The sequence below is a fragment of the Schistocerca nitens genome, chromosome 4 (genome assembly GCF_023898315.1).
Source record: "Schistocerca nitens isolate TAMUIC-IGC-003100 chromosome 4, iqSchNite1.1, whole genome shotgun sequence".
In the NCBI taxonomy this organism is placed as follows: Eukaryota; Metazoa; Arthropoda; class Insecta; order Orthoptera; family Acrididae; genus Schistocerca; species Schistocerca nitens.
Window position 1 is genome coordinate 717,555,356 of NC_064617.1, and position 14,719 is coordinate 717,570,074.

The 14,719-nt window shown below is 41.2% G+C and overlaps 1 protein-coding gene across 1 annotated transcript in view; it reads left to right on the plus strand.

Annotated features, from left to right (window-relative positions):
* The first annotated feature begins 215 nt into the window (after positions 1 to 215).
* The window catches only part of LOC126252796 (drebrin-like protein), a 209,349-nt gene continuing 194,845 nt past the window's right edge, over positions 216 to 14,719 (plus strand). Inside the window, exon 1 of the mRNA XM_049953733.1 lies at positions 216 to 490. Within this exon, the coding sequence (XP_049809690.1) occupies positions 408 to 490 (83 nt within the window). The 5' untranslated portion in view covers positions 216 to 407. The remainder of the gene's footprint in view (positions 491 to 14,719) is intronic.

Genomic DNA, 14,719 nt, shown 5'->3' on the forward strand with positions numbered 1-14,719 from the left:
CTGTGCAACTATGTAGAATTTGTGACTTCCTGTGTGAACGGTAGCTCAAGATCCCACCGCAGTAAGCCGTATACTGTGGCGCTACGTTAGATGCGTGTGTGGACCCCGCTTTATTGGCCAACGACTATTGTCGTCGGATTGTTGTCATTACGATGGGAATGAGTAGGATATCTTCGGTCTTACACAGCGAAATGGCTTGGTATCTTTGTGGCAAACTGATAGAAGGCAAGGCGTTGACCGAGCGGTGTGTGGTTGCTGTCAAAATATTGACAGTAAACAACGACAAGTACTGCGGAGTTGGGAAATGATCAAGCTGTAATATCGGAGGTGTTTTTGAAAAAGAAAACCTTCCCTGTTACGTTTTTATTGTGTATTTGATTTGATATTATCGAATGATTTCGTGAAAAATGACATTAAATTTAACAAAACATAGAAATTCGTTGTTGGAGGCGTGGAAGGATGTTTTGGACGAAAAATCAGACACAAATTGGTAAGTATCATTTATAATGCTGTTTTTCTTACGTAAGTGTAACACATGGAGCAGAGCCTCTCGCGTTTGTAATGACTAAATTTATTCTAGTACAGCCCTATTCACAATCCTTCCCAGTGTAAAAACGCCAGTACAGTAACAATTTCTTAACGGGGACTGCATCTCCAATAATGTCGTCATTGCAACGTTCAACTGTAACCATCCTTGCTTTTTATAGTAAACTACATTCTTTTGTTCTGTCCGGATTATTGGAGTCTACCAAAGTAACTTAGTGTCATGTGTAATGTTTTCTCAGGAGTTAATGTGTGATCTTTCATTCACAGGCAGGATTGCTTTGAATATGAGAAGGAGACCGCTGCAAGCGGTTACAGTGGTTATATGTTTGAAAAGACCAAAGAAGTAGCGTCACCAGAAACTGAAAAGTGACTATATTTCATTTACCCGTAGAAAATCTACGTTGTATGGATTTAGTCAAAACGAACACAGATTACATTATATTTATACATGCTACTTTACTGAAACATATCTTAAAGTTGTCAAGTGGTCCAGAGATGTACACACAGTTTCTTGTACTAAAGTGACCAGGGAAATGTGATGGCAGCATGTAAAAGCTTTAAGAGTATTAATTTATCATACTTGGGTTCTCCACCAGTTCACCCAATCAACTTCATGACTGTACTTTTTGACAGCTTCACTTCGGCAGCATTGTGTCTTCAATGCACCTGCAACGTACATATAGGCACTGTCAGCAGCAGCAGGATCATTCTTATATAAAGACAAAATATATAAGCTGGGTTGGGTTGTGTGGGGAAGGAGACCAGACAGCGAGGTCATCGGTCTCATCGGATTAGGGAAGGATGGGGAAGGAAGTTGGCCGTGTCCTTTCAAAGGAACCATCCCGGCATTTGCCTCGAGTGATTTAGGGAAATCACGGAAAACCTAAATCAGGATGGCCGGACGCGGGATTGATCCATTGTCCTCCCGAATGCAAGTCCAGTGTCTACCCACTGCGCCACCTCGCTCGGTACGTAAGTTGTATGTGTATGATTGCTGATTTACGAATTCACAGGTGGTTAAAGATCTTGTGTACTATCTAGCTTCCGAATACTCTTTTAGGTTACACGAAGAAGAAACTAAGTAATCTCTTAATTTATTTCTGAATATGGATGTTTTCCCATTCATTTTATTCTGTGTAGTTGTTTACTGAACAAAATGTGCCTGACAAGTATAGGGCTCCTTTCTGTTAATTAAAGCTGCTACGTATGTAGACCTACCCCCATGAACCATGGACCTTGCCGTTGGTGGGGAGGCTTGCGTGCCTCAGCGATACAGATGGCCGTACTGTAGGAGCAACCACAACGGAGGGGTATCTGTTGAGAGGCCAGACAAACGTGTGGTTCCTGAAGAGGGGCAGCAGCCTTTTCAGTAGTTGCAGGGGCAACAGTCTGGATGATTGACTGATCTGGCCTTGCAACACTAACCAAAACGGCCTTGCTGTGCTGGTACTGCGAACGGCTGAAAGCAAGGGGAAACTACAGCCGTAATTTTTCCTGAGGACATGCAGCTTTACTGTATGGTTAAATGATGATGGCGTCCTCTTGGGTAAAATATTCTGGAGGTAAAATAGTCCCTCATTCGGATCTCCGGGCGGGGACTACTCAAGAGGACGTCGTTATCAGGAGAAAGAAAACTGGCATTCTACGGATTGGAGCATGCAATGTCAGATCCCTTAAAAGAGCAGGTAGGTTACAAAATTTAAAAACGGAAATGGATAGGTTGAAGTTAGATATAGTGGGAATTAGTGATGTTTGGTGGCAGGAGGAACAAGACTTTTGGCCAAGTGAATACAGGGTTATGAATACAAAATCAAATAGGGGTAATGCAGGAGTAGGTTTAATAATGAATAGGAAAATAGGAGTGCGGGTAAGCTACTACCAACAGCATAGTGAACGCATTATTGTGGCCAAGATAGACACGAAGCCCATGCCTACTACAGTAGTACAAGTTTATATGCCAACTAGTTCTGCAGATGATGAAGAAATTGATGAAATGTATGATGAGATGAAAGAAATCATTCAGGTAGTGAAGGGAGACGAAAATTTAGTAGTCATGGGTGACTGGAATTCGAGAGTAGGAAAAGGGAGAGAAGGAAACATAGTGGGTGAATATGGATTGGGGGAGAGAAATGAAAGAGGAAGCCGTCTGGTAGAATTTTGCACAGAGCATAACTTAATCGTAGCTAACACTTGGTTCAAGAATCATAAAAGAAGGTTGTATACGTGGAAGAATCCTGGAGATACTAGAAGGTATCAGACAGATTATATAATGGTAAGACAGAGATTTAGGAACCAGGTTTTAAATTGTAAGACATTTCCAGGGGCAGATGTGGACTCTGACCACAATCTATTGGTTATGAACTGTAGATTAAAACTGAAGAAACTACAAAAAGGTGGGAATTTAAGGAGATTGGACCTGGATAAACTGACTAAACCAGAGGTTGTACAGAGTTTCAGGGAGAGCATAAGGGAACAATTGACAGGAATGGGGGAAAGAAATACAGTAGAAGAAGAATTGGTAGCTTTGAGAGATGAAGTAGTGGAGGCAGCAGAGGACCTAGTAGGTAAAAAGACGAGGGCTAGTAGAAATCCTTGGGTAACAGAAGAAATATTGAATTTAATTGATGAAAGGAGAAAATATAAAAACGCAGTAAATGAAGCAGGCAAAAGGGAATACAAACGTTTCAAAAATGGGATCGACAGGAAGTGCAAAATGGCTAAGCAGGGATGGCTAGAGGACAAATGTAAGGATGTAGAGGCTTATCTCACTAGGGGTAAGATAGATACTGGCTACAGAAAAATTAGAGAGCCCTTTGGAGAAAAGAGAGCCACTTGTATGAATATCAAGAGCTCAGATGGAAACCCAGTTCTAAGCAAAGAAGGGAAAGCAGAAATGTGGAAGGAGTATATAGAAGGTCTATACAAGGGCGATGTACTTGAGGACAATATTATGGAAATGAAAGAGGATGTAGATGAAATGGGAGATACGATACCGCGTGAAGAGTTTGACAGAGCACTGAAAGACCTGAGTCGAAACAAGGCCCCGGGGGTAGACAACATTCCATTGGAACTACTGACGGCCTTGGGAGATCCAGTCCTGACAAAACTCTACCATCTGGTGAGCAAGATGTATGGGACAGGCGAAATTCCCTCAGTTTTCAAGAAGAATATAATAATTCCAATCCCAAAGAAAGCAGGTGTTGACAGATGTGAAAATTATCAGTTTAATAAGTCACAGCTGCAAAATACTAACGCGAATTCTTTACAGACGAATGGAAAAACTGGTAGAAGCGGACCTCGGGGAAGATCAGTTTGGCTGCCGCAGAAATGTTGGAACATGTGAGGCAATACTGACCCTACGACTTATCTTAGAAAATAGATTAAGGACAGGCAAACCTACATTTCTAGCATTTGTAGGCTTAGAGAAAGCTTTTGACAATGTTGACTGGAATACTCTCTTTCAAATTCTAAAGGTGGCAGGGGTAAAATACAGGGAGCGAAAGGCTATTCACAATTTGTACAGAAACCAGATGGTAGTTATATGAGTCGATGGACATGAAAGGGAAGCATAGGTTGGGAAGGGAGTGAGACAGGGTTTTAGTCTCTCATCGATGTTATTCAATCTGTATATTGAGCATGCAGTAAAGGAAACAAAAGAAAAATTCGGGGTAGGTATTAAAGGTCATGGAGAAGAAATAAAAACGTTGAGGTTCGCCGATGACATTGTAATTCTGTCAGAGACAGCAGAGTAAGTCGGGTGATGCTGAGGGAATTAGGTTAAGAAATGAGACACTTAAAGTATTAAAGGAGTTTTGTTATTTGGGGAGCAAAATTACTGATGATGGTCGAAGTAGAGAGGATATAAAATGTAGACTGGCAATGGCAAGGAAAGCGTTTCTGAAGTAGAGAAATTTGTTAACATCGAGTATAGATTTAAATGTCAGGAAGTCGTTTCTGAAAGTATTTGTATGGAGTGTAGCCATGTATGGAAGTGAAACATGGACGATAAATAGTTTGGACAAGAAGAGAATAGAAGATTTTGAAATATGGTGCTACAGAAGAATGCTGAAGATTAGATGGGTAGATCACATAACTAATGAGGAGGTATTGAATAGAATCGGGGAGAAGAGGAGTTCGTGGCACAACTGGACAAGAAGAAGGGACTGGTTGGTAGGACATGTTCTGAGGCATCAAGGGATCACCAATTTAGCATTGGAGGACAGCGTGGAGGGTAAAAATCGTAGAGGGAGACCAAGAGATGAATACACTAAGCAGATTCAGAAGGATGTAGGTTGCAGTAGGTACTGGGAGATGAAGAATCTTGCACAGGATAGAGTAGCATGGAGAGCTGCATCAAACCAGTCTAAGGACTGATGAGAACAACAACAACATATGTAGATGAATCCATCAATCAATCAATAATGCTTATCCATGTGTCTCATATTGTAATCATGTATTCAGTTTAACTGTGCAGTAAAATTTGTTTTTAACTGCGTAATGGGTGGTCATATGTACAGGGCTATTACAAATGATTGAAGCGATTTCATAAATTCACTGTAGCTCCATTCATTGACATATGGTCACGACACACTACAGATACGTAGAAAAACTCATCAAGTTTTGTTCGGCTGAAGCCGCACTTCAGGTTTCTGCCGCCAGAGCGCTCGAGAGCGCAGTGAGACAAAATGGCGACAGGAGCCGAGAAAGCGTATGTCGTGCTTGAAATGCACTCACATCAGTCAGTCATAACAGTGCAACAACACTTCAGGACAAAGTTCAACCAAGATCCACCAACTGCTAACTCCATTCGGCGATGGTATGCGCAGTTTAAAGCTTCTGGATGCCTCTGTAAGGGGAAATCAACGGGTCGGCCTGCAGTGAGCGAAGAAACAGTTGAACGCGTGCGGGCAAGTTTCACGCGTAGCCCGCGGAAGTCGACGAATAAAGCAAGCAGGGAGCTAAACGTACCACAGCTGATGGTTTGGAAAATCTTACGGAAAAGGCTAAAGCAGAAGCCTTACCGTTTACAATTGCTACAAGCCCTGACACCCGATGACAAAGTCAAACGCTTTGAATTTTCGGCGCGGTTGCAACAGCTCATGGAAGAGGATGCGTTCAGTGCGAAACTTGTTTTCAGTGATGAAGCAACATTTTTTCTTAATGGTGAAGTGAACAGACACAATGTGCAAATCTGGGCGGTAGAGAATCCTCACGCTTTCGTGCAGCAAATTCGCAATTCACCAAAAGTTAACGTGTTTTGTGCAATCTCACGGTTTAAAGTTTATGGCCCCTTTTTCTTCTGCGAAAAAAACGTTATAGGACACGTGTATCTGGACATGCTGGAAAATTGGCTCATGCCACAACTGGAGACCGACAGCGCCGACTTCATCTTTCAACAGGATGGTGCTCCACCCCACTTCCATCATGATGTTCGGCATTTCTTAAACAGGACATTGGAAAACCGATGGATTGGTCGTGGTGGAGATCATAATCAGCAATTCATGTCATGGCCTCCACGCTCTACCGACTTAACCCCATGCGATTTCTTTCTGTGGGGTTATGTGAAAGATTCAGTGTTTAAACCTCCTCTACCAAGAAACGTGCCAGAGCTGCAAGCTCGCATCAACGATGCTTTCCAACTCATTGATGGGGACATGCTGCGCCGAGTGTGGGAAGAACTTGATTATCGGCTCGATGTCTGCTGAATCACTAAAGGGGCACATATCGAACATTTGTGAATGCCTAAAAAAACTTTTTGAGTTTTTGTATGTGTGTGCAAAGCATTGTGAAAATATCTCAAATAATAAAGTTATTGTAGAGCTGTGAAATCGCTTCAATCATTTGTAATAACCCTGTATATTGAGATAACAGTCATGATATTAGTTTCTCTGAAGTCATTCCTGGGTTTATAGTGTGTTGTTAAGTGTTTATCTTTATTTACTGTCCAAACACCATTCTCATTACAAATATTTTTTCTTTTTAGTACTAGTTTTTTGTTATACGTAATTTGTCGATATAGTTCTCCCGCTTCAGCTGCTTACCGATTATAACATCCAAGAATTTGCTGTTCCTCACTACTTTCAGAACTGGATCTTGTAGTTTAACGCAGATGGATTTAGTTTGTGCGATTTAATTGCTCTTTATATTGTCGTAGTCGCATTTAAAATCAAGTAGTTAGCAGTTAAATATTTCTTTGTCTCCCTCAAATTTACAGAGGCCCATGATTCCAGTTATGCGAAGTCAATTTTTATTATGAGTGAAGTGTCACCTACAAATATCACAGCATTGTCATCTAGTGCTGATGACAAATCGTTTAATTACAGAATGAGAAGAAGGGCCCAGAATGAATACCTGAGATACACTGTGTTTTTTTTTCTTTTTTTTTAAAGTATTAGGCCTTACCTTTTTATGCTTTACTTCTCCACACTGTTCTATTTTCTACAGATTATTTTGTGATATTAGCTGCTTTCCCCTGATAGCATAACAGTTCAGTTTGTGCATTGGTATGTTGTGGCATACACAATGGAATGCTTTTAAAAGGCTAAGAAAAACTCCAAAACTTTTCTCTTTCCTCATATAATGCATTAATGACATTAGCTACCCAGTTAGCTGTTGTTATACTGGTAGACCTATATGTTCTAAAACAACGCTGTACCTCTCATTGATTATGTCATTCTTCTTTATAAAATGTAATATCAGATCTCAGAAGACAGTTTCTGCCTTCAGGTAAGACAAATGTAATAGTAATTAGAGTATAGTTTGCAGCGCTATTGTTATCACCACCCTTACTCTTTTTCAGACATTAAAGATTTTTTAAAAACTTTTCCTTCGTCATTAAGAGAACCAAATTAGACAGAGGCTTGCTGACTGACACTCAGCGTTTTCCTAGACATTTCATCAAGACCTTGTGTGTTTTGACTGTAGATAGTGTATTATTTTTGATATTTCGTGACTCATTTGTTGCCAGCAGAAAAATATATTCTGTGACTCTGAAGATATTACTCACTACTTCTTCCCTTTGGCAGCCGCTGGTATGTTTATGCATATTTCTCACTTACTCAACATGGTGTTGATTAAAATATTACTCAAGTCATTTTTATCACATTTCCTCCCATCCTCTTCTAGTATTGTATGACAGCTCCCTTTCCTACCAGACCCACATCTACATGCAGTTTACGGGATACTAGAAATCTTAAAAATGTGACTGAAACCTGAATTTTATGCTACATAAAAACTGGATTTGTTCTCCTCTTAGCCTGCCAAAAGCCTATTCTTGTCAATGCTGACTGGAATTTCCTGTACCTGGCAATTCTCACAGCCATTTTTAGTTCTTTTCATGCTTTTTTAATATCTGTTCTGATCCATCTCTTAGTACTCTTTAAATTTAGATTTCTCCATAAATAGGACGTGTGATACTTATTTTTCAACCTAATGTTGAGCGAAGGTATTCCCACTGTTCCTCTGTTATTAGATGAAAAGTGTAGTTCAAAGAAGTGTTCTGTTTTAGAAATATTTGTAGTCTTTAATTTTTTAATTTCAACTGCCTACATTCCACAAATGTTTTCTCAGAGCCAAACTTGATGTGTGATATTTCAACTTCTTGTCGACAATCTGAGAGGTGTATTAGTAATTGCATGATATATCAATGTCTGTAAGGTTGGACAACACCATTTTGGGAAAGGTACATGTAACTGGGAATTGATTGGATCATAGAAACTTCTTTATCTCTTGATGCATCAGTGTTTAGATCACTCACCATAACCATACAACATGTAGCTTTTCTAAAGAAACTGTTTATATCAGAGCTAGGTTATCGCAGAACTGATACTAAACTCCCTCTCCTTGTAATTCTCTCTACGTAGCTCCTGCTTTGGAAAAAAAAGTGAATAATATTGAACTGCCCATGGAGTATTTTCCTTTATATCAATGCTTACATACATTGTGACTCCACCTCCTGTACATTGACTCCTCTTAGAATTATGTTGCTCTTTCATAGTTCTCTAAAGTGCAAACCCTTATTTCACTGTAAGTGTGAAGGCTCCTGTGACCAGAGTAAATTAACATAAAACTTTTCTGGGTATGTTACCACATTCTATTATATGATAGCTGTCACTGAACAAAACAGACTATCAGCCACTGTTGTAGTGGCCTTCTTCTGGTCCTCTAATTGGTAAAGTAACTGTGTGCTTAGTTTTATCATTTGTCATTTATTTGTGTTTTTATTTGGTCCTTTGATTCTATATAGCATAATGCACAAGATGTTATGGACTTGACTCTAGTCATTACAAAGAACAGTTTTTCAAGATTTTTTGCATTTCTGCATGTTACAGATTATAAAAGTTACAGAACTATACCTGTTTTGTAGTTCAAATATGTATTTACTGAACAGAAGCAGTGTTACTGTAGATATTCTCTAATAGACCTTTCAGAAGCAGTAATATTTAGTATACATTGTATATCATTTGGCAACTTTCTGAATAGTGTAATTCCCATTCAGCATATGCTTTTCCGATACAAGTATCTGTTAGCTTGGAGTAAGGGCAAATTACCTTTTAATCCATTGTTGTGATTATGTAAATGTCAGTTTTTTCTAATGCTATTATCACTTCCAGTTTCATTTTTTAAATATGCATTAGTGTGTCAAAAATAAACATGCATGGCAGTGGTAACACTTTTAGTGTTTTGAATATCAGTTTAGAGGACAGTCTGGTTCTGCTCTTTGTAATATCCTAATGGCTCTTTATGAATTCTGAAAGTCCCCAGAGCCGCTGGTGAATTTCCTCAGAATATGAGGTTACATTTTAAATGTGCATTAAAATATGTGTAATAGGCTGACATTAGGGCTGGTGCATTTATGTATCCTTTCAGAGCCCTTAAAAGATAGCAGCCTGTACTCCATTAATGTGTTCAATAAGTTCATTCCACTTTAGGTCATTAGGAATCCAAATGCGAGGAAATTTAGTTATCTCTTCATTCACAACGGGTAGGTGGTTGATGGTGGTAAATGGATAATTCAATGTGCTGCATTTTCGGTTGTGGAAATTTAATGCTACTGTTTTCATGTTGTTTATTATAAGCTAATTCATTGTTGACCATTTACTTAGTTGATTTGTAACAGAATGTAATTCACGTTGGATATCTTCATTTTTCGCTGCTTTTTCTAATATTTGTTGTGGCATCAGCAAACAACTATTTTGTATGATCCAACACGCACATCCAGACCATTGATATATACGAGGAAAAGATTATGTCCCATTACTGACCCTTCTACCCCTAAGTGGTTGTGCATTCTTCTGATAGGTATTCTGAGACTAATTGTGCTTTTTCATCTAGATGTTTTATGCACACTTTTTACCTTTACATTGTAATGCTCTAATAACATAGTACTCAAGAGTGTATAGAAGAATTCTGTGGTTTACCATTTCGAAAGCTTTACTCAAGTCTAAAAATATACCTGCTGTTTGCTGTTTATCAGTGGCATTTAAAACTGTGGTTATGCATTCGTAGATTGCGTACTCCGTTGATTACTTCGGAAACCACGGTCAGAATCAACTAATACTCCATTTTTGTTTATAAACTTTATTAACTTATTGTACATTATTTTTTTCAATATCTTTGAAAAATAAGATATTATTGTAATGGAGCGGTGGTTTATCACTTTTTGTCACCAGCTCTGGATTATAACACTTTTAACTGAACTCGGAAGCAGCAGTGATCAGCTCTGAATATAGGCATAACTTTGGATGTTTCCAGCTGATCAGGAAATGTACCTGTCTCTAATGAGCAATTACATATATTAATTAGATGATTTATATGTTCCTAGAGAGCAGGAGACTCTGGTTCAATTCATGGCCTTGGTTTTAATTCATTGTCTCGGCCTGTGTTCATTATCATAAATTTACATATATGAGTGACAGGGTCAATTATATTTTGGAGGGATAACTGTAAGATTCTTCTGGGTATACTGTCAACTCTTTCCGAGTATGTTGTTTGTAGATTGGTGACAGCCTTGACTGTTTTCTCTCTGCTTATATGATCGACAAACATTCATAATTTACAGCTATTGGTCTTGTTTCCCACTGACTGCTGATTTCCCACAAAATTTGTTTTTATTAAATTTTCAGCTATAGCAGTGAAGAAGCTGTTTGAATATATGTGCTGTTTCACCCTGCTCCGTAATCTTTTTTACTGTTATGTAACAAGACAGTATTGTTATTGGTTTTCTTATTTTTGCCCATTTCCCTTTTTATGATCTCCCACATAGCTTTCAGTACCCTATTTATTGCCCTTCATGGCAAGCCAGCTTGGGCTAGAAAGATAATGCCCACCTGCACACAGTGAGACTTTCTACTACTTGTCTTCATGCTAGCCAGATGCTACCTTAGCCAGCAAGATCACCGTATCTCCTCTCCAACCGAGAGCATTCAGAGCATTATGGGCAGGGACCTTTAATCAGCTCAGAAATTTGACATCTGGAGTGCCACTTACACTGATCTGTAGAGAACAAGGAAATCTGCCCATTAACTACCCATTACTGAAAGGAGCCTGTAGGATGGTTCAGGCTTGTCAGTTGCATAACATTACTATCAGAGTAGGTTATTCACAGGTGAATGTGTATTCCTATTTGAGACTCAGTCTGTTCAGGGCTTTAAGAATTGATGTTTTAGAGATTCCTGTTGGGCAGCCTGAAAAAGTAAATGTGTCTGCCTCCAAAGCAGTAATATTCATTAACAATGACCACTTTTCAGTATCCAGTTTTTGTAGGATTGTAGTGTTTTGAAGAATGGAGATATCAAAAAGTTCTGTGCTGATTAGTTCTACCAGGCACACAATAGAACCTGCTACCTTGGTTGTAATGACAGACTGGTCTATAGCACAGCCAAAGTCAAGTCACAACTTGACTGTGAGTATGAACATAGAATAAAAACTGTGGTAACAGACATGTAGTATAGCCTGAGGCCTACATCAGTTGTCAACTTTTACACCATAGTTAATGCATGTCATTATGATGGCATGTGAAACCTGCTTTGTGTTGGGTTCAGCCATTTGTAATTTTTGTCTTTTTTGGTAATCACACTGATGGCTGTACCAAAGAGTTGGTGGGTTCTAAGACAGAGAGCAGAAATAATGAGATTCACATATAGTGTTTAAGTACTCCTTTTACTTAATTTGAATAACAGCAAGTCCAGAATAAATCCAATGCATGTCCTTGAGATAGGCTGGTTCATCATACACAATAACATTAGAGGCTAACTGCCACGCCCTTTTAAGTCGGTTCTGCTGCAATGCAGGCTGAAGAAGGTGCCTTGGAGATGGCCATGGATTGACATTGCAGTTGTCTGGGTTTCTGCCTACTTCCACAGACATGGACTGGCTTGACATGGTATCAGCAGTAGTGCACAATACCATATTCACCCCCCCCCCCCCCTCTGCAAAAAAAAGCGGGTGGAGACACCTCTTCACCATCATCATGTATTGCTGCTGCCAGAAACGATAAGGGGGGTGGGTTGGGGAGGGAGGAGGCCTGGTGTAGTTGGCACTGAGGAGACTGGAGCCAAAACTTCAGCTGATTACAGGCTCCTATCCACACCCTAACTCTAGTGGTGCTGTGGTGGCTGTGATGGTGGTGTGTCAATGTCCATATGTACCCCGTCCGGTTCTGGTGGTTCAGGGACTGGAGGAGGGGAAACCAACTGAGGCTGGGGGTCCTCTTTGGCACGGAATCTGCAAATGAAAAACCCATGGCAGGATCATAGAGTCCACACAAACAAAGTGGATTCTGATGGCATTTCTGCAGCCCAGAAGTACTCTGTAAAACATACAAAGAGTGGCCCAAAACTTTGCTGATAATACCCGTTCCCAGTACCAGTGTCTTTCAAAAGTTGTGGAAAAGACCAAACATTCATATTAAACTTAGAGTGGTCCAGAGAATAGGCTGATCGCTGCGGAGGATGCAGCAGTTGAAGCAGTGTCCTATGTAGGCATATCTGCAAAAGCTCCACTGGTGATTTGCTGTTGCGTGGCTGGGAATAGTATGATGAGAAAAGTAGCACTAAAACGTGTTCCCATCTGTGGGAAGCACGTAACTTGTTCGTCTGTTGCTCGAAAGTTCTGACAAAGTGTTCCAATTCACCATTAGATTGAGAGTGGAATGTTGCGGCCATCACATGCTTGATGCCACTGGTGTCACAAAACAGCTGAAATTCTGCTGTTGTGAACTGGAGTACACAGTCTGAACCAACCATTCTGGGAAACCTACAATGCAAAAAATTGATTTCAGAGTCTTGATAGTGCTGCTGTTGTGGATTGCATGGGCACCATGGATGGAAACTTGCTAAAGGCTTCTACCACAATAAGCAGACAGGAATTCCAGTAGGGACCCGCAAGGTCGATATGCAGACATTGACTTGGGCCAATCAAAAAATTTGTGTAGTGGAGTAGCCTGAAGTTCTGCACATGCCAGACATTGTGAAGCCAATCTAATACATTCCATCTGGATATTCATGCTGCCCCATGTGCAGTGACATCAGGCAAGCTGCTTAGTCCAAACAACCCCCCAAGTGGCCTTGATGGAGGAGGTGAAGAATTTCCTTCTGAAACTAACATGGTGCAACTACATGGTACTGGTCATTGTCTGTATATAATAGGATGACACCGTGCTGGACTGGTAAGCTGTGTTGAAGCGCAAAAGAGTGGTTTATGATCGGGTCACTAACCTACTTAATTAAATGTGGCCAACTAGTGTGGAGGTACTGTAACAGAATCTCGAGACTGGGGTCCGCAGCTGTTGTGTGAGCAATCTATCGGTGGTCGATGGTTGTTCTGGACAGCAGTGTGACACCAGTACTGCTCCACCAGTACTGGTGTTGCTGAGCGACGCCTACAGGGAGCCATCCACAAGCCACAGTCATGGGCTCTAGCCCATGGTTTCCAGTTTTCGGCTGCAAAGTTGTGTGTTATGCACTTCTGTCGGCGTTTTACCATTCATCCAGAACCAGAACTTTACCTTAATGATGATCCACTCACTGTAGTGGAGACTTATTGATTCTTAGGACTGGTTTTCAACGCCCGATTGCCTTGGCTTCGTCAGCTTAATTGGAAGTGCTGGCAGCACCTCAATGCCCTCCGCTGCCTGAGCAACACCAGCTGGGGTGCAGATCGCTCTACACTGCTGCAGCTCTACAGAGCCCTTGTTCAATCCTGCCTTGACTATGGGAATCTGGTTTATGATTTGGCGGCGCACTCAGCATTGCGTTTACTTGACTCAGTACACCACTGTGGCATTCGCCTAGCGACAGGAGCTTTTAGGACGTGTCTGGTAACCAGAATCCTTGCGGAGGCCGGAGTCCCTCCAGTGCAGGTTAGGTGTGCACAACTGCTGACCAGTTACGTTGCACACATTTGTAGTTCTCCTGCGCATCCGAATCGCTGTCTCCTTTTGCCACCCATGGTAGTTCATCTCCTGCATCGGCGGCCAAGCCAGGGCCTCCAATTGCAGTTTGTGCCCAATCCCGTCTTTCCAAACTGGAGTCCTTGCCTTTACCACCTGTACTTGAGGTCCCTTCATGTACACATCCCGTGGTGTATGCCTAGGCCGTGGCTTCGCCTGTACCTTTCACATGGCCCTAAGGACTCAGTTAACCCCACGGCTCTCCGCTGCCACTTCCTCTCGATTCTTGACATGTATTGAGGCGACGAAGTGGTTTACACTGACGGCTCGATGGCTCATGCTCACGTCAGCTTCGCGTATGTCCATGGAGGACATATTGAACTGCATTCCTTGCCCAATGGCTGCAGTGTTTTCACTGCCGAGCTGGTGGCTATATCTCGTGCTCTTGAGCACATCCGTTCATGCCCTGGGGAGTTGTTTCTTCTGTGTACTGACTCCTTGAGCAGCCTACAAGCTATCGTCCAGTACTACCCTCATTCTTTGGTAGCGACCATCCAGGAGTCCATCTATGCCCTGGAACGGTCCAGTCGTTCAGTGGTGTTTGTCTGGACCCCAGGTCACTCGGAATCCCAGACAACGAACTTGCTGATAGGCTGGCCAAACAGGCTACACGGAAACCACTTATGGAGATTGGCTTTTCAGCAACTGACCTTAATGCAGTACTACGCCGCAAGGTTTTGTGGCTTTGGGAGACTAAGTGGCATAACCTCAGCATGCACAACA